The 24,306-nt window shown below is 41.4% G+C and overlaps 1 protein-coding gene across 1 annotated transcript in view; it reads right to left on the bottom strand.

Annotated features, from left to right (window-relative positions):
• The window catches only part of PCNT (pericentrin), a gene marked incomplete at both ends in the record, with an annotated part of 63,993 nt that overhangs the window by 20,442 nt on the left and 19,245 nt on the right, over positions 1-24,306 (bottom strand). Inside the window, 11 exon segments of the mRNA XM_010024988.1 lie at positions 5,326-5,469; positions 6,911-7,073; positions 8,532-8,743; positions 9,222-9,436; positions 10,280-10,431; positions 12,589-12,735; positions 15,254-15,418; positions 16,657-16,890; positions 18,228-18,804; positions 20,632-21,107; positions 24,044-24,282. Of these exon segments, the coding sequence (XP_010023290.1) occupies positions 5,326-5,469; positions 6,911-7,073; positions 8,532-8,743; positions 9,222-9,436; positions 10,280-10,431; positions 12,589-12,735; positions 15,254-15,418; positions 16,657-16,890; positions 18,228-18,804; positions 20,632-21,107; positions 24,044-24,282 (2,724 nt within the window).

Genomic DNA, 24,306 nt, shown 5'->3' with positions numbered 1-24,306 from the left:
CACGTTGGACACAGGGGCTTGGAGCAACCTGCTCTAGTGGAAGGTGTCCCTGCCCGTGGCAGGGGGTTGGAGCTGGATGAGCTTTAAGGTCCCTTCCAGCTGAAACCATTCCATGGTTCTGTGATTGTATGATGACATACGTGTACCCACAGGAAGGGCACATACAAACTAACACTTCTGTGAAAACAAGCACAAGGATTTTTCCTTCTATATCCTAAAACTCATGGTCATTACTGAGCTGATGGCTTTTTAGCTTCAAAAGGAACACTACTGCTTTCTGATGAAAAAAATGCTGATTGGAGAAAACGGAACTCAACAGTCACGGTCACCTCCTCTGACAGAAATGCAACTTAATGGAACAAAAGTCATTCGCTAACAGATTTTATGTGGAATTGAAAATGTCAGGTAGAAAGCAGGTATCACATTTTGGCAATCTTGGTAAGTGTAATCTGTTGGGGCTTTTTTTAAGCACATGTTCCCTAAGTGTATCAATAGAATTTCAAGCCACATGAATCATCAGATCACAGATTTGTTTCTTTGAATGGACAAACCTGCTGTTTTATGAATGCTAATTCAGATCATGCAATGCCATTTTAGTAATGCCCCGGCACACTGCCCCCGCTCCCAAGATCACCATTAGCAAATGCCAAGCTCCAGCCAAAGTGCATCTGATTAGCAAGGCCATTCTTTCCACATTAGTACTACACATCAAAAAAGGGAGGAGGTGTCAACTTTTCAAGGCATAGGACACATCAATCAACTCCAAACAAGATGATGTGCATCATATTTTCCACATTCTATAAGCAATTCCACACCAGAGGAAGAGTACTACCAATGGCTGGGGTGGGAGAACTACAGCCTGACCCACTAGGTTAGATGTTCCCTCTCACTGAGTGCATAGCAGCAAACTTCAGGACAATGAGGTGCTTACAAAAACTAAGTAAAATAAAAATGGTGTTTCAAGGAGATCTGAATGGGACAGAAGGAATAAAGATGGGTTACAGCCTGGTGCGGCTTTTTAACTCTAATGGGAATTTATCTGCATCATCATTTTTTATTCAGCTAAGGGATCTGCTTTACCCAACTCATATCCTTTGGGGGAAATGTCTAGAAACACAAGAATACTCTAAGAATATATATATGTGTATGTGGATGAATAAAATTAATCTAAGAACATCGTAAGATTCTTATATTTTGAGTAGACCACAAAACGTAATCATGACAGCAATGAATTTATCAGATCTAAATGTTTGTTACTCAGGAGTTCAATATGCATGTGTAAGATTAGGAGGAGAAAAAAAGATATTTAACAATGTCTCTCTCAATTTGGCACCTAGAAATTTTACTTTAGCATCAGACCTCCAGCATCAGTGTAAAACTTTACACATCTGAAAGGGGGCTACAAGGATGCTGGAGAGGGACTCTTCATCAGGGACTGTAGTGATAGGACAAGGGGTGAAACAGGAAGGTCAGGTTAGATATAAGGCAGAAGTTCTTCCCTGTGAGGGTGCTGAGGCGCTGGCACAGGGTGCCCAGAGAAGCTGTGGCTGGCCCATCCCCGGCAGGGTTTCAGGCCACGCTGGGCACACCCTGGAGCCATCTGCTGAAGGTGTCCCTGCCTGTGGCAGGGGGTTGGAACTGGATGAGCTTTGAGGTCCTTTCCAACCCAAACCAGTCTATGATCCTTCTCACTTGTTTTTGGTTTCACCTAACTAGCCTTCCTTCCCACTCTCCTCTTCTTTTTCCTGATCTACCTCTCCATTCAATTCCATTTCTCTAGTCTCCCTTAGACTTCCTTCAGTTCTCACTGTCTTTTTGAGGTCACTATTTTACATCCCCAAGATACTCACAATCTCAGTAATTTGTTGGGCCTATCTGTGAAGTACAATTCCTCTTTGTTAAAGTCAAAACTAGCAATTCATTCACTCAGGTGTTACAGCAACCCAAACCAGGAAAAACCCACACTCATCATTACAAACCTGAACCTTCTTTTTGTGCTACATTAGCAATAGCCGTTCCTAGAAATCAAAACAGACAGACATGTACAAGACAAGAACAGGACATTGTTATCCATTCCAGCTTCTAAATCGCTACAAATTCTTATTCAATACAGATAGCTCCTACCTCTTCTCCAGCAGAAAAGCACTTCAGCTTTATTAAAACACAAAGCTCCTGATGACGTACGTTGATCCATGTCTGTAATTAGACTAAAGCTACTATAGAAATATGTTTTCATCATAACCATTCAAGTTGGTTGCGACATTCTTGGCCTTTTAGTTCCTTCCAGGTGATTAAAAGCAGGATTCAGTCCAGCAGGACTCACTGGCACAGACTTACAGACTCTAATTTGTCATACATTTCCATGACACACAGATGTACTTGTGTTTGACAGTATCATGGAATGATTTGGCATGATACTTGTGGGATGTATTACTTAATGCCATAACCACTGTTGTAAAGCAAGCACAACATGCATTTAGTTTCAGTTACAGCCCCTGAATCTGTTTCTGTTCGACTGCCTTTCCCTTGAGGAAAAGAGCTTTCTCAACCTCTTCCACTGCTTACTGGGACAAATGAGTGTAGGCTCTGTAAGCCAGAGCAGTCTGCACAAGACCACTATTCCATTTTCCCTTAAGGTAATAGTAAGACATTAAGATGCCACATGAGATATCAGAGATGGGCACAACTTTTAATACTAACAAACATACGCATTCTATTTTTCAATAGGGCCTGTAGTGACAGGATGAGGGGTGATTGGCTTAAACTAAAGAGGGGAGATTCAGACTAGATATAAGGAAGAAATGTTTTACACTGAGGGTGTTGAAACGCTGGCACAGGTTGCCCAGAGAAGTGGTTGATGCCCCATCCCTGGAAACATTCAAAGTCAGGTTGGATGGGGCTTTGAGCAACCTGGTCAAGTTACTGGTGACAGGGTTGGCAGGAATGTCCTTTGAGGAGCAGCTGAGCACTCTGGCTTTGTCTGGTTTGGAGATAAGGAAGCTGAGGGGTGACTTCATTGCCCTCTGCAGCTTCCTGAGCAGGGGACGTGGAAAGGGAGGTGCTGGTTTCTTCTGCCTGTTATCCAGTGATAGAATGTGCGGGAACAGTTTAAAGCTGTGCCAGGGGAGCTTTAGACTGGACAGTAGGAAGCATTTCTTTACTGAGAGGGCATTCAAACCTGGAACAACCTTTCTAGAGAGGTGGTCGATGTCCCAGCCTGTCAGTGTTTAAGAGGCATTTGGACATGTCTTTAATAACATGCTTTCACTTCAGGGATGACCAAAAGTTGTCAAGATGGTTGTTGTAGGTCCCTTCCAACTGAAAATATTCTACTCTATTCTAGTTGAAGATGGCCTGTCAGTGTTTAAGAGGCATTTGGACATGTCTTTAATAACATGCTTTCACTTCAGGGATGACCAAAAGTTGTCAAGATGGTTGTTGTAGGTCCCTTCCAACTGAAAATATTCTACTCTATTCTAGTTGAAGATGTCCCTGCTCATCGCAGGTGGGTTGGACTAGACTACCTTTAAAGGTTCCTTCCAACCCAAACCATTCTGTGATTCTATGTACAATGTAAGTATTTTGATTGCACTACATTTGAAAGGTCAAGTGCAAAGCCAAAAGGAAGAACACAGAAGGATGGTTACCCATGAGAGCAGGGCAACAGTAGGGTCAAGAGTCAGAAGAGTAGGTGAAAAGTACAAAGTTAAGAGAAGATGAGGTCGGGGAGAAGCAAAAGGCAGACAAGAGTTGCAGAAGAATGATACAGTAGGACTGAAAGTCAGGCAGAAGTCTACACAGAAGTGGACAGATTAACTGCAACATACAGACTGGTGTGTCCAGCCAAACACACCCCTCCGACAGAATTCAGTTCCGTGCCCTGAAACCTAGAGTCTTTTCTTTCTTCTACTACCCACAATGGAGAAAGTCACTAGCAAACTGTTTCTGGCTGTCTTTATTTCTGCCCTAAGTATACAGTATGTAGAACTACCTGGTATGTAGTTTGCTCAGGCAGTAAAAATCTATGTAACATAACTGAAGGTCGCATTTTGGTGGCATAGCCGAGGGTAGCGTAAGGTTGGCATTAGCAGCAATGGAAAGGCGGTGATCCCAAATGATAAAACATCTGGTGGAAGGTGATACAAAGAAATTCACTTATAGATGTTCTAGAATGACATTAAGGCTGCAAATTCAAGAAGTCAAAACTATATAATGTTATTCAAATGGTTCAGAGATTCATCGTTAAGAACCAGCATAACCTAGTGTTGAGTTCCTGCACAGTGCAAGCCACATAACATCCCTACATCTTCTGTGAATCGAAAAACCATCTTACTTGTAAGCCTGCTATGTTACACTGAGATTCTTCTGAGTTTTTATTAAATCACTGCTCTCACTGTTCAAATGTATGCTCCTTCATTTGCAGTGTGAATTATCACAGCACCAACTGTGCTATACAGTATACTGGCATTGCCCCCTATCCCACTCCACTTTCCTTCACAAGCTTCCTGTAGTTAGCTCACATCATATCACATACTCTGTGGGGCTGAGGGAGTCATGAAATGAGGGAAGGAATTACACAGATTGCTTATTTACACCCACTTATATGAGTCTGATTTGGTATTTCAGTGTCTGGCTATGGCTTGCAGTGAGTCACCCTTTGTTTAAGAGTAGCTTAAAGGTGGTTTAAGAGTGAGCTTAAAGACTTAAGTTTAAAGTTTAAATACTTGCCTCCCCCTATCCTCTCAAACAACAGCTTTTTCAACCTATATACTTTCTCCTTTAAAAACCTAAGCACATTTTCAGCTTGATCATTAAAGTCTTTCCACAGTCACTCTTACTCTTACTGATGTTTTGACATGACAAGGCTGGGGAGCAAGGGAAAAGCTTATGTGTGAAACTAAGTACACATCATCACCACAATTTTTTCATAAGTCAGATAATCTCTCGAGAGGATTTTATTTCTTCTGTCATTATTAAGCTAACTCCTTAGGCTTGGAAGCAGTCAAAAGCCTCGAATCTCCAACTCTTTGTAGTGTCAAATAACCAGCATTTCAGTCACTAACTAGGTGCTAATTATCTGTTGTAACTAACTACCTGTTAGTACATACCTCACATTTTCTCACTTTGCATTTCTAACTAAGCATAGGACTACAGCAGCACTCTTCACTTACAGTACTATCATCTTAGAAGCAAATAACCAGTTGCTTTACTTCCTTTTTCCCTGCCAACTGAGCTGCTCACTAGGTCATCAAACCAAAGACTGATATGTTACAGAAACACACTGCAGCGTGCCCTGACTGGAGATACAAAACACCCACTTCTCACCAAGGATTGCTTGCTCCTGGGTTAGTTCCTGGAAGCGTTCACGCATATTTTCCAGCTCCACAATAAGGCGGCGTTCAGATTCCTCTTTCAGATTCAAGGCCTCTTCCAAGGCAGCTTTTTCTGCAACATAGCCTTCAATAATGCCTAAAATCCCAAGTTGGAATGCAAATAAAGCAACAGACAAACTCATCTACTGGAACAAAGCAGCTTGAAAACATGAGTAAAAATTTTTGCCAACAATGGAAGGTGACGTAGAAAGGAAAAAGTACAAGATGACTTAACTGTAGCTAGGTTTTTTGAATTATCTCAAGAAATAAAATGTATCAGTTAAGGTATTCTAACAGATTTTATGAGGCTACCATCCCACAAAATGTCTCCAAACATGTAGAACGTACATGGGGATTGTTAGGCCTTGATGGCCTGGGGCCACCTCGCAACACAGGACAGCCTGACACATCTTCTGCTGGGGGCTGAGGTTTGTAGAAACAGAATCTCCAGAAAGTAAGATAAAATGTTAGATTCAGAGCCCAAGAAATACAGGAATTATTCACAGAAAGGAAGGAAACAGGATTTTGGAAAGATGAAGTAAGCCTAAAGCCTGAGAAGAGGACTGGAAAGCAGATGCCACAATTAAGAAGAGAAGCTCAACTTGAAGGACACAGAAACCCACAAAGATTCTCCTACATAAAAGCGAAGGCCTCAAGTCATCATCTTTATTAGGACTCTTCATTAGGGACTCTAGTGGTAGGACAAGGGGTAATGGCTTTAAACTTAAAACAGGGGAACTTTACGTTAGATATAAGGAAGAAGTTCTTCACAGTTAGGGAGGTGAGACGCTGAAATAGGTTGCCGAAGGAAGTTGTGAATGCTCCAACCCTGGAGGCATTTAAGGCCAGGCTGGACAGAGCCTTGGGCGACATAGTTTAGTGTGTGGTGTCCCTGCTCATGGCAGGGGGGTTGGAACTAGATGATCTTAAGGTCCTTTCCAACCCTAACTATGATTCTATGCTTCTATCTTCACAAAGGGGGATTAGATTGATGATGTACAGTCTGTGGTAACATAGAGATCAACAGCCTCAGCCTTTTTACATCTCTTACAGAATCTCTTCATGGCTGTGCTACTATCAAACATTGCTCTAGTTTATGCTGAACCCTTCCAAGGACAGACAAGTGGGCTGATTTACACTGGGAATGTACCTTGTCCATAATCCAAGCTCCCATATCCCGACATGCAGGATTGCAAAGTGCTGTTTTAAAAACGATGGTATGTTTCACATGCAGCCAATGGTGTGAGAATAGGACCAAGCACTATCACAGCTGCCCCAGGGAAATGCATAAGGGAATTAAGTAGTAGATTTGCAAAAGAAGACCCAAGCATCGAGTAATTTAGCAATCTGAAATGCAGGAAATGGATTAAAAGGTTGGACTTGATGATCGTAAAGGCCTTTTCCAACCTAGCTGATTGTATGATTGGGAACAGGCAAATCAACAGCGAAAGTCGCAAAAAGCATATCATAAATATTTGGAAGCATGAGCTACGAGTAAATGACACTGAAACCTCTTTCTATTGGTTTCATTTTCTTACCCTCTGCTTTATGAAGCTCTAACGCCAGCTGATTCTTGGCCTTACTCTCCTCGCTGAGGCACTCCAGGAGTTCCTTGTGCTGACTTACCACTTGGGCAGTTTCCTGGTTCTGGCGGCTGAGTTCTTCTTCAAACTGTGCTTGGTTTTCATGCATTTTCTCCAGCTACAATTAAACCATTGCCCCTCACATCAGACCTTGGATGTACATACAGTGTAATACTACTAACAGGCATTTAAACATAAACCTTCTGATTTTTATAATAACATTTACACATTAAGGTCCAGCTTTTCAAGTTTCATTTCAATACTAGGTTGACTTTGCCCAAAACCCCTGGACACTTTGGTGACTCCCTGTACTCATATACCTGTATTTTTAAGCACAAATCTTCCTTAGGCACATAAGTTTCTTTACTGTGCATAAAAAGAGATACCTTTTGGTTGGCTGAACTGCTCAGTTCAACAATTCCTGAGCCACATGGCATCCAAAGCAACCTCACGAATTCATCAAGAGATTAAGGCATGTCTAATAGAAAGTGAAGTCAATACAACATCAGGTTTCCAACATATGGATGGCGCTAGTTCTAAGACAATGCATCTTGCATTCGTGTATGCAATGTCTCAAGTTCAACTAAAGCAGCCCTGTTCCCATTTAATTTGTATTTAGCTTATCCTGGTGGAGAAAAGTTGGAGATAACCAGGATTTCACAGATGTAAGCACAGTATGTTTGAATGCAGCCGATTAGGTGACCTAAAATCTACATCTGCCATGGCTTGGGCAAGAGCTTTAACTACAGGTTAGTTCCATACTAGTGGAACCAGCACCAGTATCAAAAGCAGAAGCTGAATCACCTCATTCTAGGAGGAATTTTTTAAGATGGTGAATATACATTTCACATAGATGCTTATCTCTAGTTTGCACAAACACCTGACAAGAAAATCAATTTCAGATATATTCCTTCCCTTCACATTTTCTCTTAAATTAGGGGCTTCCTTACTCAACACACTAATTACTGTTGCACTACATTCAGTCCTTTAAATGTATACAGTACTCGGGCATCTACCTCAGATTTACAATTTCTCTTCCCAAAGCTGAATGTCTTAGACACTGCAAAACTTGATAGGGAAATATTAACATTCTTTTATGAGAGTGAGTTCAGTTCCTTTTAGCACAATTAAACAGTATATAATTACAAGGATGTTTGCTTGCTGCTACCTACATATTTCCTAAACATTTTCACATGGGACTGAGTTTTCTTGAACCTGCTTATCAATGTTGAAGAAGTATTAATGTGAAGTGCAATAAAACTCCCTCAAAACCACTTCACTCTTAGTCTCCCGAAGTTACCAAATGCTTCTAAAATCCTAGTTTAAATCTACTTAAGGCAACCAAATTACAGCCTTCCTAAGGATCTGCTAGAAGAAAAAAAGAAGTTGAAGTCTCATTTATAAGAAATAAGAGCAAAACCTTCATTGTAAGAAGCAGGGGATATACATGCTTCCCTGTATCGCTAACTTGTCATATATTCAGACAAAACCCGCTTCTTTTTAGTAGCCAATCCTACAGATACAGTATTCACATTTTTGGTGTAATTATACATCTATATAGATTTAAAAGTTTTACTTGTTTAGTTGATTCTGTAACCAGTTCCAGAAGCCTCTCCACTGCAGTGTGCAAGCGGCGACAAGTTTTCAGTATCATCTCTTCATTTTCACATGCCAATTCTGGCTTTGCAAAAACACTTTCACATAAGTATTGGCTCAATTCAGACCCCTCATCAGCCACTGGAGATAGCTGGTTGTCTTCTGTGAGACTTTCATCAAGCAGCTCATCGACTGGAGACAAGCAAGCTATTTTAAACCACAAAATAATTAGATAGAACTGGCTACTCAGATAACGACTGACAGACAGTGACACTAGTTAGTCCTGAAGCTGGATTACAAGGTGAAAACTTGTACATATCAGTAACTCAGTGTTGAAAAATCAAGAGATCTTTCACAACATTTGGAATTATTGTGCTATACATCAGGGCCTGAAACTCTGCGTTCACCAAGTTCCTCTTTTCTGCTCTATCATCTATTCAGCCTTTTCCAGCAACATAAACTAAAATAGTGCAACTACTAAGTTGCACTATTAAAAGAATTAAAATGAAAGAACACTGACAGACACAAAATGGGGAGCAACTTTGAAAGAGACACAGAAAACTGCAACAAGAGATATCCCTTTTCTAAACCTCAGCCATATAAAAGGAAATGAAAGGGCATTTTTGAGGAACTGAATTGATTACGTTCAGTTATGCAGATTTGTACTCACCTTTCTCCAGGTGATGCTTTTCTTTGGCTTTGAAATACTGCATGAATCCCATTTCTTCCATAATACTATGACCTTCTCTAGAATCTCCAACAGACATGCTGTCATCAAGGCAAAGACCAATCTTGCTACTGATAAGGTCCTCAACAGCTATTGTGGCCTTCACCAACTCCATAAGCAATTTCAAAACATGCTGATATGATTCCTGCAGTTTTTTCCTAGAACAAAAGCATATTGAACACTTCCAAAACTGTATGCACATGATTTAAGACACTTTGAACCTACTGAAAAACTGACAGTCTAAAATGGCCATAGTTGCGATTTATCAGTGAAGATGATTCAGATGACTCAAAAAACCAAGGCCATTTCCAGAGGAAAAAACCCTTTGTCTTCTCCACAAGTAGATGGAGAGATCATACTGCAGTCACAAGCATCTCAGGCTTCCATTATCTGTGGAAGCAGCAGTAGAGAGAACACGTCTACTACTATAATATCTGTGACATCCCAATAACTAGAGGTGTTCTGGCAGAGTAGACAACAAAAATCATATTTAGGAAAACATTTTAGTGTTAAGAAAAATAAGTAAGCCAGTTTGTTAAAGACGAGAGAGGAAATTCTTCCAGAAGCTTATTCAGCATGATAGCTTCTCTAACCCACACATTCCAATGCCATATCAAACCAATCCACACTGCACTGAAGGGTTTCTGCAACCAAGAGGACTTTTCCATTTCCTAGCTTTTTGCAAGATAACAGACAGTGAAAATCCCAAAACACTGAAGTCTCCATCAGACCACAAGGGAAAAACAAAGGAACAAAATTATGTATCTCACCTTCTATATCTAGATAGTTTGGTAACTTAAAACAACACAACCAAACAAAAATAAAACCCCAAAAGCACACAAACTAAAAAGCTTGCAACTGAAACCAATATGTCTGCATCCTGCACTATCCATTTGAGCTGGCTTAATTTTGCCTAGTTATTGATTTCTTTACGACAAGTGAGAAAACAAACAAACAGAACAACCAGTCACTAAGCATTAGGTAATCCAAGATGAACAAACCTTTCCTCCTTGGATTGCTCAATATCAGATCTCAACATGGCTACCAAATTCCCTCCTTCTAAGTTTTCTCTATCCCGCCGCTCAAGGAGTGTCTCCAGTTCAGAGTTGGTCTCCTCCATGGAATGGTTTAAAAGCTCCACTTTCTTTTCCAGCTGTGGAAAATACAGCAACAATGCAACAAAATTAATCACTTTGCCTAAACTCTGAGCTTCACCCAATGACCTTACCCTTCATGACCTTGGATATATCCACACAATCGTCGTCTCCTCTTAGGCAAATTTACTTCTACAAGAATTAGAAATGAAGGATAGTAGAAAGAGAAAAAATTAATGGTCTGGTTTTCAGTTCTCCAATTCTGATATTGATTTTCCCTCAGGGAGCTGCCTCCCTTGTGTTCAGACCCAGACAATGCAAAAAGCTTGTAAAAAACTTGTGTTATATGTCAGTTTGCTCTTGGTTTGCTTTCATTGCTATGCCTCAAAGATACAAAGCAATGTCCTAGCATGAATTTTGACACTGTAGTACACAAACCCAAACAGCAACTTGATCCAGTATCATCAGTGCCAGCTTTCTTCTTTGCTTTGAGCTCTGCCTGAAACAAGTTTCTATAAATATGTTCTCTCATATTTATTTCTGATGACACCTCTAACCAATCAGAAATATATATTAAAATACATATATGTATGTATATACCCACCTCTGACCACCAGATGCAGCTGCCAAAGAATCAGTACTATTTTGTTAGAAACTTTGTCTCATAAGTAAGCCAATATATTAGTCCAAATATCTATTTGGGAGGAAACTGCAAGGAAAGAAAAACATTCTACTCCCATACCAACCTTCTCACCCCTCACCAAATCCTGCAGGAATAGCAGGAAACAATAATGCACTTTTTCCCATAGGGGAAATTCTTACTCCCGTTTTTTCCCACTGAACAGATAGGCCTAACAGAACAGTCTAATATACCAAATTTACATTTTGGTCAGACCTTCCTGAACTGTGAGAGAAGACATGAGTGTTTCTTTAATTTTATCTTCTGTTTGGAAAACTCAAAGCTATTATTTTAATCTTGGAAAAAGAACATTTCTAAACTTCCTAAGTAAAGCAGAATCCTTTTCAAGCTGTTCCGCTCTTTTGGGGGATCCTGAATTCAACATAGATATTTGCTTTACAGGAGACAAAATTTTGTTTTGTTTGGCAAACAATATTATCTTTGTCACTTGTGGATCCAAACTTCTCATTTACCTTACTTCCTCCAAACTAGAGCTCAGCTGGTCTAACAAAAGCTGCTAGAGCACTATGTTCTTAACAAAATACCATGATAGATACATTGGTATCAATACACAGACAACAAAAAGGCAAATACCCAACTTCCTCTTACACAGCAGTGTTAATCTCCCTGAGAAATGGGGGTGTTGGTCAATGAGAAAGTCCTCATTACCCAGCCATGTGCATTTGAGCCCAGAACCTCACCATGTGCTGGGCTGCACCCGTAGAGCATGAGCAACAGGTCAAGGGAGGGGATTCTCCCCCTCTACTGTGCTCTGGGGAGAACCCTCCTGCAGTCCTGATCCAGCTCTGGGGCAAGTGCACAAGAGGGACGTGGAGCTGCTGGAGCAAGTCCAGAGCAGGCTATGGAGCTACTGCAAGGGCTGGAGCAGCTCTGCTCTGGAGCCAGGCTGAGAGAGCTGGGCTGGGGCAGCTGGAGAAGAGAAGGCTCCTCAAGGGGACACCTTAGAGCAGCTCCAGTGCCTAAAGGGGCTCCAGGAAACCTGGAGCGGGGCTTTGGACAAGGGCCTGTAGGGACAGGACAACGGGAATGGCTTGAACCTGCCAGAGGGGAGATTGAGATGAGCTCTGAGGCAGAAGTTCTTCCCTGTGAGGGTGCTGAGGCGCTGGCACAGGGTGCCCAGAGAAGCTGTGGCTGCCCCCTCCCTGGCAGTGTTCAAGGCCACGTTGGACACAGGGGCTTGGAGCAACCTGCTCTAGTGGAAGGTGTCCCTGCCCGTGGCAGGGGGTTGGAGCTGGCTGAGCTTTGAGGTTCCTTCCAACCCAAACCAGTCTGGGATTCTATGAAATAGCTGAAGACCAGTTTTCAAGCCGATACGCAGGTTCAATTTCCATGTTAACTCGTGTTGCACTCCAACCAAGAGACAGAGTCTATCATATATTTAAGCCTGAAAACTAGCAATCACAAGAACTATACACACAGTCCCTCTACATATATCTTGAGAAAGGTGAGAGAGCTGTGTTAAAATACAGCCATAAAAGCACATTTAAAGTCTAGGTTTAAAATCCTTTCCACGCACCTGGATAATTATTGCTGCTTTTTCCTGCAGCTGGGCTGATAGCATCTCCTGCTCCTTCTGATGAGCAGCCTGTGCCTTCTCCCTCTCCTGAATCAACATCTGCTCCTTGTCCTGTAGTGACGTCTTTTTTTCAGCTTCAAATTCTTCCTGCATAAGTCACATAATATACTTTGGTTTACAGAGAGGAAAAAAAAAAACAAACCAACCAAAAACCCACCACCAAAATCCACAAGCAAACATCCACAATCCCCCTCTTACTTTTTCTTTTCACATGCATGCCTTACCTCCTGGTTAGCCTTTACTGCTAATTAACTAGCAGTAATTTACATGGTTAACACCTCCAATCAACAAAATTAGGCTGAAATGATGATTTAAAAACAGTTAGGTAGATGAATGTGGTCACTGAGACCCAGGTCATTTCAGACTGCTGAGATAGCAGTGAGGATCAGACAACAGATGGGTAAAGTCAGTATAGAGATGGACAGAAGCCACTGTAAGCAACTTCAAGTAGTACAACACCCATAGAACCCAGTTCCACATAGGAACAATGATTTACCAGAACAAACTGAAAATCTGCGAGGTGGATTTACACAGTTAAATGATCTGGAAGCTCTTCAATTGGATCTCACCTCAGAGTGCTCCAAAGCACACTAAAGGAAGGATTATCAGATATCCCCCACTCCTGCACCAGCAAATAAGGGAGGTGAAACAAGGTCCAGGGATCCCTTCCCAGGGAAGAGGCTAAAAGGAACCCTAATTAGTAATTGTTTCTGCAATACCAGGATGGGAAATGAGTCTTCTTGTTCACAGTACAGAAAACCCTCAAGCCATTTGGTCTATGAACACTAATACACTCCAAGGTGATAGCTGCCATTTTCATCAATAAGTCAAGAAAATGGTTTTTCTGCAGGGCATAAAGCAAGACTTCAGAGCAGAACATCTGTAGTCACCTGAACTGTCCTGGATGCTTTGTGGAAGACTCAGCCAGTCCTTACACTGAGTAGAGTCAAACAGCAGAGTATTCAGCAGTTAGCAAGATAAAAATGAACAGACAGGGACAAGGACCTTCCTCGACCAGTATGATAAACCTGTGGACAAAGTCTCTGAAACTGCCTGCCTCTTCTCAGCAGCAGTGCATCCAATAAAAGAGAATGTCAGGCTGTAAAAAGGAACTCAGAATATCTAAAATCTGCAAGGGGAGGCAAAGAGAACAAGAAAGCATGGTTGGCATGAAGACAATGGCAGAAATGAGATGGGGGAAGTAAGCAGGGGAAGGCTCATTGCAAAAACCTTTATCAGACCATGATGCACTTGAGCCTGACATTGCAAAGAGATCTAGTCAGTCTCTTCTGGGACAAAACACACATCTAGTTAACAAGGAAAAAAAAGCCAAAAGAGACAGCTGTACTAGCAGTAGCATCACCCCTGGCCAAATGTCAACAAGAAGAGAGGTTTCTGGTGTCCCAAAATGCTAATTTAAGTGCCTAGACAACACAAGAGAGAGAAGACCAGGAATTACTTTGGGGGTATATGTGTAACAGTCAGTCCACTCCTGGCTTCCGTGGATTGAAGGCTGGGGTTCAGCTGAGGACAATGCCAAATATATCTCCAGCAGCTTTTCAGGATATACTTGTGTCCTCTGTTTCAAAAGACAGCTGCACCAGTCAGAAAGAGGTCAAAGAATGACCAGGAATCCACAGAGGACCAGAGGCAGGAAATAGAGATTTTCTGCACATCTGCAGCACCCAGTTGTAGAGGTTTGTGGAACTGTTAGGAAGAGCCCCTCCTCAGGCTGGAGCACTGACAGGAACAGTAAGGATCTGTTGAAAACTCCAAAGGAGCAGCAAGTAAGGAGATGGTACTTCATCTAAGTTACCTGTGCTCAACAAATTGCTCTCACCACACGCTCAGTACAGTGATAACACTGAGGTGAATGTAAGCACTGACCTCAGTGTGTTGGCAAGTTTCCCTGTCTCTTCCGACACAGGTTGTGCCTTCTCCATAAGTTTAATAACTCAACATGGTCTTGGCACCTAACCAGTTGAAGCCATTTTGCACAAAACTCAGAAGATGACAGGCAATTACTACCTCACACACAAGGCCAAAGATAGCATCTTGATGATGTTTATCAGGATGATAGTTTGGAACTCAAATGATGACCCCAAAAAAGCAGAAATGAAGAATAACCACCAAAAACACCTCATGCACAAAGTGCTCACTGTCATCACACTAGATAACACTGAACATGGCTTTGCTTTTATATACACTGAACATGCATATACACAAGTCCACTGTACAAGGGACGACAGGCCAAGGGCACAGTTTATGCAGACAAGAAGAAAAAGTTTCAAATGACAAACTGAACAAATGTACACAAGGAATGTTGCTTAGAACAAAGACTGTTTGGTTTGTTTGAAGGACATCGCTTCACATCCAATTCAGGACTTTAAGACAACCATGTAATAAATAGCACAGTGTTGTAGTAACCCTGTAGTAAATACCATAACTGCTTACGAACACTGCAGTGTTTCCAATTCTGCTTTTCTAGTCCTAACATTGTGAGGCAAGACAACCTAAGTTCAGAGTTGAGTCACGTGGCTGAAGAACAAAAATGTTCACAAGTTTAGCAGTGCCTACTCTGAAGTTGATATCTACCAGCCCCTACCTTGAGCTGTGCAATCTGCTGCTCGAGCAGTACCTCCGACTGACACTTCAGCAGCTCAATCTCTTCCTGGAACTGGAGTTGCTGCTTCAATTTTACCTCCTCAAATTGAGCCAGAAGAGCTGTTCTTGCAGTTTCTACTTCAGAGGCCAACGCAGAAGCATACATCTGCAGACAAATAAGTAACAGAAAAGATTTTAGACACAGTGTTACAATTAAGCTAAAAAAAACATCCAAAACTATCGAGCTCAACCAAATTCTTCAGAGCATTTTCACTGTAGTTCTCTCCAATCCTCAAGGTCATACACAGTTGATATCTATCATCATGCTGACTGAAAAAAAAGCAAGTTGATGTATCTAGTTAAGAAGCAACAAAGCATTAGATACCAAGTATCTCCTGTATTCATGAAATCATTAGGTCAGACTAACCAAGTACTCCCTACTTGTTCTTTCCAACAGACAGAAATGAGGAAGAAAAAGGCAGAGAAAAACACAAGGAGAATATATTTCGTTGAGATGCAATTTCTCTTGTTCAAATGAGATTAAACATTACAGCTACGAGATACAACAAAGTTCATCAAAAAATACCAGGAAAGGATTGGGGCTTCTCTGTTAATTTCTTTTCTTTTTTTACTATTATCCTTTCTTAGAAGAGTCACTGTAGCCATCAGAATAGAAAGAATATATATAATATAGAAAAGTGAAGTCTTGATCACTTGTGGCTGCTTGCATCAACACAAGTCAGACTATATAAAAGACTCATTCCATTTCATTGTTTAAAGATAACTTACTGTAGATGATCCCATTTTTAGCCTTCAGTATAAAAGAAAACAACCAAGCTTATACATTTCCAACAAGAAGAAATGGTAAAGTTTTAAAGACAACTAGGAAGATTTCCAACCCTCACTGAGAAAACATCTGGAAAAGTATTACCTGCTATAATAGTTTCTCTAAGGAAAGAAGAAATCAATGTTAGCAAAGGTTATAAAAGTCATTTATGAAAGCCTGAAGTGAGCAGTTCCACAAATGGTTAATGACCTGAATTGTTACCTATTAGTTTTCTATCAAAATGGCAGCTTTCAAATGTTGAATTAAATAGAGCAGGAACTCAAAAGAAAGCAGCCCCCCCCCCCCCCAAAAAAAAAAAAAAAAAAAAGCACTGCAAACAGGGATTTACATGTAAATACTTCAGGCTAATACACATATATGAATTGTCTTAAGTCCTTTTAGATAAAGCAAGGCTTAAAAATGTTAACTTTGTCTTTTCTTATCTGTTTCCACTATTAAAACAAAACCATCCAAAAAGCATCTGGATACAACAACTTACTTCTAAGATTAATAAAACTGATTTTACTTTATGATAATCTATGTATTATTTCAGGTTTAGGTATTAGCAACATTCTGACCTTTTGCTCATGTTCGTGTTGTGCTTTTAGTTTCTCAAGTTGTTTTTCCAGCTCCCTGGAGTATTCTTCCTTATGTTTCTTCACTTCTGTCTCATGAAGATCCTGAAGTTCTTGGAGTGCTTTTCTGTGCTTGTCCTCCATATGCAATACTTCTTCACGTAATATATCCAGGGCCAGACGTTTCTCTTCTTCCAGCAACCTTCTTTGATTTTGAAGAGCTGTGTTCAATTCATCCTGTGCAAGCATTAATTTAAAAAGGGGAGAAAAAGAAGGAAGTACAAATATTTTTATAACCCACTTGTAAAGCTCATGTCATGCTGTATTAAAGCTTCTTAACTTCACAGGAAAAATACTGCCTCATGAATGATAAGCAGACATACATATACATAGAATCATAGAATGGACTGGGTTGGAAAGGATCTTAAGATCACCAAGCTTCAAACCCCTGCCACGGGCAGGGACACCTCACACTAGACCACATTGCCCAAGCCCCATCCAACCTGGCCTTGAACACTGCCAGGGATGGGGCAGCCACAGCTTCTCGGAGCACCCTGTGCCAGCACCTCAGCACCCTCACAGGGAAGAGCTTCTTCCTTATCTCCAACCTGAACTTCCCGATATCACTGCAATGAGCTTATTTTTCCTATGTAGTAGAAGTTTTTGACTCCCCTACTTACTCCTCTATCCATGGCACCTCTCCCTCTCACAGCACAATCTTCAACTTTATCTTTTTAAGTTCTTTACTCTCAAGAACAATTAAATGAAGATTTAAGATTAGTTAGCAAAGTTAGGGTAAAAGAAAAATACCCACCTTTCCCCCCACAAGACCTTCCTCTTAGCCTTTGTGGGGACAGAAACAACATAGAATCAGAAGTTTGAGAAGTGGGCATGGTGACAGACAAGTCTGAAAACCAGTACATGTCTCTCTGGAAGGATCTGAAGTTTAAGCAGTGAGCTAAGCCACCTTATCTCTTTGACTTGGAAAAGCCTTGGCATCACCTTTTACCCATCTGAACTCTTAAAAGAGCTGAAACCTCCACCCAATGAAGAGTTAAGCTACGGACTTCTGCTAAGGGCCCTAAGACAAGATCCACTCACCAACAATCTGCTCCCCAAAAAGCCCATCTGGAGCCTTTAGAGATACCCTTCTTCTAGTCTTCCCTTTGATACTGTGCCACTAGGGAGGATCTTTAGATTCCTGGAGATGTAGCTTAACCCATAGAATTGCATTTACTTTGTCCTGATCACTTCTGAAGAATTACAGCTACTCTATCAGGCAGAGAAGCTCTGAGACACAAAATAGAGAGACCCTTCAACCTGGACTATGTTAAAAATATTTACCTCATCTGTACCTTTTCCACACAGAAAACTCATTAGTCTGAGTATTCAGGGAGGAGAGCAACAGATGGACCTAATTTTCAGCTTCAGTTTCCTGTTTCAGCTCACACTAGGGCTACAAACTAGGATTAGTGGCAGGTTGTAAAAACACACCCCAAAAACAAGGGAAAAGGGCATCCCACGCAAGTACCATGAAATTTCACCTTCTATGTCAAGTTTTCTTCCTGACTCACCTTATGAGCTGCTTCTGCTTCAACAGCCATGGCTTTAAGTTTTTCCATATGAAGGGTAGCTAGCTCAATTTTCAACTTATTTTGGGAAAGCTGAAGTTCTTCAGCATGCTTTGACTTTAACATCTCTATCTCCTGATCCAAACGTGCTTGACCCATTTTATCCTTTTCATGGAGCTGTTCTGTGTGCTGCTGCTGTAGCTTCTCAAGAGCCTGACTGTGCTCATCTCTAATATTCTGAATTTCAGACAGGTAGGATGACTCCAAGGAATCCAGGTTTGATAAGTGTTTAGCCTCCAGCTCATCGATCTGCGCCTGGTGCTTTGTCTGTAGTTCAGCAATACAAGCTTCAAGCTGGATGTGATGTTTACTTTCTAGTGTAGATTTAAGTGTCTCAATTTCAGCTTGGTGCTTTGTTTGAAACTCAGTTGTAAGAGACAAAATTTGCTGCTTATGCTTCTCCTCTAACTGCTGAGTTTGGAGTTCCAGCTCATCAATGTGTTTCTCTTTCAGCTCTTGCAGAAGAATCTCTTGCTCAGTTGTGAATTTCTGAGTCATGGCTTTGTGTTGCTCCATAAACCTGTATTATTTCCAAGAAAGTTAAGAGAATATTGTCAAAAAAGCACTGCTTGTTTTGGTTTTAAACTGAACTAAAAATAAAAATCAAAGAAAAAAAAGGAGGCCTTACTTAGCCTCCACAAATTTGACTTTGTATTTCAAACACAGAACTAATCCACAGTGATTTCATAGCTACCTAACTGAAGGTATATGCACTGTCACTTGCTAGTATCTGGTTACTACTAGGTAGATTGGCACCTCTATTAAATTACTCAGTAACAGAGAGCAACATACAAACATTGTTCACTTTCTCTGAGAGAACACTGCCATATGAGAGCATCTGGGATACAGCATACACATCGTCTACACCTCAAACGTGTTATCTGCAAGTAAACCAACTGTCATAAGAATCATCTCAAAAACATCTGGTTAAGACCGAGACATAAACCCACTATGGATGTGGGATAGCCAGGGGCTCCTCCATATTCTCTAAGGTCTGCTTAAAGCTTGATGCAGAAGATTTAGTATCAGAGGTGCAGCAATTTACTGTAACCATTAACTATAGTATTTTTTGGATACAGACACCAATAATTAAAAAGTGATGGGCTATTTAAAGGCTGAATTCCTACTTTCAGTGTTTCCTTACTCTAATTATTTCCCTAATCTTGTTCTGTGAACAGTTGTTTAGGGAGGAAAGAAGGGATAAATTTGAAGCAATGCATGCAAATACAAACATGCAATTGAGTATTTCCTTTAACACACTTAAAACGGGTGCAGAAAGGGGAGGAAAAAAAGAGCAGTTATAGCTTTCCTGTTTAACCAGAACTGCAGAATACCATCTTCAGCCCATCAACCTCAGCATTCAGTGGTTAACACAGGTTTCATTCACCAGCTTGCTTAAATTCATTTGAATTGTTTGAAAACACTTGAAAAAAACCTTTGAGAATGTTTCCACTTTTATGTCCTTGTCCTGGGTTCAGCTCCAGCAGTCATTTTTTCTCCTTCTTAGTAGCTGGTGCAGGGCTGTGTTTTTGACTTTCAGTCTGGGAACAATGCTGATAACACCGATGTTTTTAGTTGTTGCTAAGTAATGTTTACTCTGACCAAGGACTTTCTCAGTCTCATGCTTTGCCAGAGAGGAGGGGAAGCCAGGAGGAAGCAGAGACAGGACACCTGACTCAAACTGGCCAAAGGGGTATTCCATACCACAGCACGTCATGCCCAGTATAGAAACTGGGGGGAGTTACCCGGAAGGCCCAGATCGCTGCTCGGGTCGGGCTGGGTATCGGTCGGCGGGTGGTGAGCGGTTGTGTCCTTTTCCCTTGTTATTCCTCTTATCATTATTATTGGTAGCAGTAGTGGTTTGTATTATACCTTAGTTACTGGAGAGCTGTTATCTCAACCCGTGGGAGTTACATTCCTTCGATTCTCCTCCCCATCCCTCCGGGAGCGGGGGGAGGAAGGAAAAGGAGGGGGAGTGAGCGAGCGGCTGCGTGGTTCCGGGTTGCCGGCTGGGCTTGAACCACGACAGTCCTATAACACTTCCCCTCCTCCAAGGCTGGTTTTCAGCTGTGTGTTGCATTCTTAACTGTAACAGGCAGAACTTGACCACACTTCTTTTGATTTGCTAGACTAGATTCAATGCATTTACATGAAGTAAAATTGTAGATTAAACTGCAATGGACAGCACTACAGTTCCTTGGGAGAGTGAGCTTTACATACAAGAAGTTAGCTGGTGCCATCAAGCGACCAACTTATATCACTACCACTCCAAGTTTAAAATAAGAGAAAGCAGCAATAACAATGACCAAATTGCTAAGTGAAGAGTGCTCAAACACTCGGGACTTACTTGCTTTGTGCTTCCGTAAGTTTCAGTGCACATTCTTCCTGCAGGCAAAGTGTGGCCTTTTCCATTTCTCTTGCCATGAGTGCTTTGGCTGCCTGCAGGTCAGCGTCATACTGCTCCTGAGCTTTCTGCGCAGTCTGTGCGCTTGCAAGACTGTCCTCCAGCTGCTGCAAGTTGTTTTGCTGCTCTTTTACCAGCTTCTCCAATTCTAGTATTTTGGCAGCCTGCTGATCTTGAATTTGATTCATTTCAGCTTCACGAAGTTCAAACTCCTTTTGTAACTTCTGCTTCTCACATTCACCTCTATTTTGCAGTTCGAGACGCAACAGCGATAACTTCTCCTCTGCTTGGATCCTCTCGTCCTCTCTTTCACATTTCCATTTGCTCTCTTTTTCTTTGTACATAGTCTCCATCTTCTGCACTTCTTCTCTGGCTTCTCGTAATTTATTCTTGTGATCCTCAGCCATTTCATATTTTATCTGTGAACACAGTTTTGCATAAAATACCAAAACCAAACCGAAGTGTGTGAAGTGAACATTCTCAGGCATAAAGGTCTTGGAGAGATTCAATTCTTGCAGTGAAATAAAATACTGCTTACTTCCAAATAAAAGTAAGGCTGAAATGTCAATTTATAGCTATTTGAATTCAGTGCATTAGTAAGAATTAACTGGGGTAAGGAAGAAAAAATTAAGGCAAAATTCTAGCATTAATAAGATACTCCATGTTCTTTTCCCTCGGGGCCGCTTTCCTTCATTTCAATTCAACTTACAAATCACAGAATCACAGACTGGTTTGTGTTGGAAGGGACCACAAAGCTCAAACAGTCTCAACCCCCTGCCACAGGCAGGGACACCTTCCACTAGAGCAGGTTGCTCCAAGCCCCTGTGTCCAACCTGGCCTTGAACACTGCCAGGGATGGGGCAGCCACAGCTTCTCTGGGCACCCTGTGCCAGCACCTCAGCACTCTCACAGGGAAGAGCTTCTGCCTAGGAGCTCATCTCAGTCTCCCCTCTGGCAGCTTAAAGCCATTCCCCTTGTCCTGTCCCTACAGGCCCTTGTCCAAAGCCCCTCTCCAGGTTTTTTGTTGGCCCCCTTTGGGCTTGATTAAAAACCTCTCATCTCCTTTTGTGTTCCAGTTCCGGATACTTTATATGAGGTGTCCAAGTCCATCACAAGGACAGTTCTCTTATGTAGCATTAAAACCACAAACGTGTAGTATAAAAACAGAAGCCAAAGCACTAAATGATTGTTCAAATGATAAAAGGCAGAAAAAGACTCTAAAAATATACTGAAAGGGTAAACAAATAAATAGTAAGCTAAGGGAACAAGAGGGTCATCTCTTAAAAGAAAACTAAAGGCTAGTAATACCACATAGGAGTGTAAAAGCAGTAATAGATCACATTGGTATAAAGTAGACTCTTCAGTTTGCTCTTGAAAAGTTCATTTTGAACAAATATTTAAGCATTCATTTATGCTACAGCCTAAATGATAAGGCAGAAAAGGAAAAAAAACCCAGGATTTTGATTAACACACAATCCAGGAAGATTTTTGCTGGATGCACTGGAAATAGAGAGGCAATGGAGGAAATCGGTTCACTCTGTTTCTGAGAGAGAGAGATCAGACAGCAAGCAAAATATGTATTCCCAGACATAGGATCAGCATGTGGGCCAGGGTCATTTCAAACACCACATTCCACATATGCTTATCTTTTACCCACCCAGTAGTGCCACAGACAAGATCCTGCAAATGGTAGGAGTAACTATTAGTTGTGAAGGCTTCACTACTAGAAGCTTCAGATCAGTCTCCTTGTCATCTCCAGTCTGCAACTGTTTTCTCTGGGCTTCCCCACTGGATTTTAAGTCTGCAAAAGGATGTTCATTATCTCTCTTTAAAAAGGGAGGAAAAGAGGACTTGAGAAATAAGAGCTTCATCCATCTAATTCTCTTAAGCATTCAAATACTAGAACAAATTAAGCAAAGAATTAACATCCAAGCTAAGCTTATCCTCAGATGGGACAGCTGACTGAACAGGTAAAAGAGAGATTTGTAGCGAGGCAAGGGTTGGTCTCTTCTCCCAGGTAACAAGAGGGAATGGCCTCAAGCTGTGCCAGGGGAGGTTTAGACTGAATATTAGGAACAACTTCTACCCCTGAAGGGTTGTGAAGTACTGGAACAGGCTGCCCAGGGCAGTGGCGGAGTCACCATCCCTGCAGGTATTTAAAAGATGTGTAGAAGACATAGGATCAGCATGTGGGCCAGGGTCATTTCAAACACCACATTCCACATATGCTTATCTTTTACCCACCCAGTAGTGCCACAGACAAGATCCTGCAAATGGTAGGAGTAACTATTAGTTGTGAAGGCTTCACTACTAGAAGCTTCAGATCAGTCTCCTTGTCATCTCCAGTCTGCAACTGTTTTCTCTGGGCTTCCCCACTGGATTTTAAGTCTGCAAAAGGATGTTCATTATCTCTCTTTAAAAAGGGAGGAAAAGAGGACTTGAGAAATAAGAGCTTCATCCATCTAATTCTCTTAAGCATTCAAATACTAGAACAAATTAAGCAAAGAATTAACATCCAAGCTAAGCTTATCCTCAGATGGGACAGCTGACTGAACAGGTAAAAGAGAGATTTGTAGCGAGGCAAGGGTTGGTCTCTTCTCCCAGGTAACAAGAGGGAATGGCCTCAAGCTGTGCCAGGGGAGGTTTAGACTGAATATTAGGAACAACTTCTACCCCTGAAGGGTTGTGAAGTACTGGAACAGGCTGCCCAGGGCAGTGGCGGAGTCACCATCCCTGCAGGTATTTAAAAGATGTGTAGATGTGGCACTTAGGGACATGGTTTAGTGGTAGTGTTGGCAGTGAACAGTTGGGTTTGATCAACTTCAAGGTCTTTTCCAACCTAAAGAATTCTATGATTCTAAGGTGCCAGATAAGATTCTCTCAGCTTTTTACTCTCACTGTCAAAAATCTAAGAGTTACACCAAAGCAAAGAAAAAGCAGAAATCTCTTCTCTAATTCTCTCTTCTTCCCTCAAAAAATGATCTGAAAAATTATTACTGGTTATTTGCTTCAAAGGCAGAAATTTCTTAGAAGGGACCTGTTCAGCAGAGAGTTCTCTCCATCTGCCCCAGTGCTTTCTGCTGAATTCTCCATTGCCACATGACAAGTCAGAGTATGCAAGTGTACCATGTTACTTTTGCACCAGGACACTCTGATCTGCTGCAGAGAGATGTTCAGGATGAGGACCTTTTGTATTCCAGTATTTGTGTGTATGCATGCAAGTCCATTTAAAGCTGAAGCTACTATCACTAACTAAGCACATCTAAAGGTAAGTGCTGCTTCTATCTCCCTTGGTCTTCCTAACACCTCTGAGCTTGCCCAACTCTCTGCCAAACAGTACTGTAATACATGTTACCTTTTCCATTTCCTCTTTCAGATGCTTTTCATTCTGCACAGAGGAATCTTTTTGTTTAGTAATCTCTTCCTTTAAGTGCTCTATTTCTTCCAAAAGCTCTGCAATACGCTGTTTCTCAGAATTGAGGAGGGAGAGCTTAGCTTTGTGCTCTTCCTCCAGCATAGACATGCGCTCAGCCACCTCCATTTCAACTTGACGTGCTGCATCTTGAGCACTCTGTAGGCGCAATTTGGTGATTTCTGAAAAGCAAAAACAAAACAATA

The sequence above is a fragment of the Nestor notabilis genome, unplaced genomic scaffold (genome assembly GCF_000696875.1).
Source record: "Nestor notabilis isolate BGI_N333 unplaced genomic scaffold, ASM69687v1 scaffold15592, whole genome shotgun sequence".
NCBI classification, from domain to species: domain Eukaryota; kingdom Metazoa; phylum Chordata; class Aves; order Psittaciformes; family Psittacidae; genus Nestor; species Nestor notabilis.
Note: the sequence above shows the minus strand (reverse complement) of the source record. Positions and strands in the feature narration are given on the sequence as shown.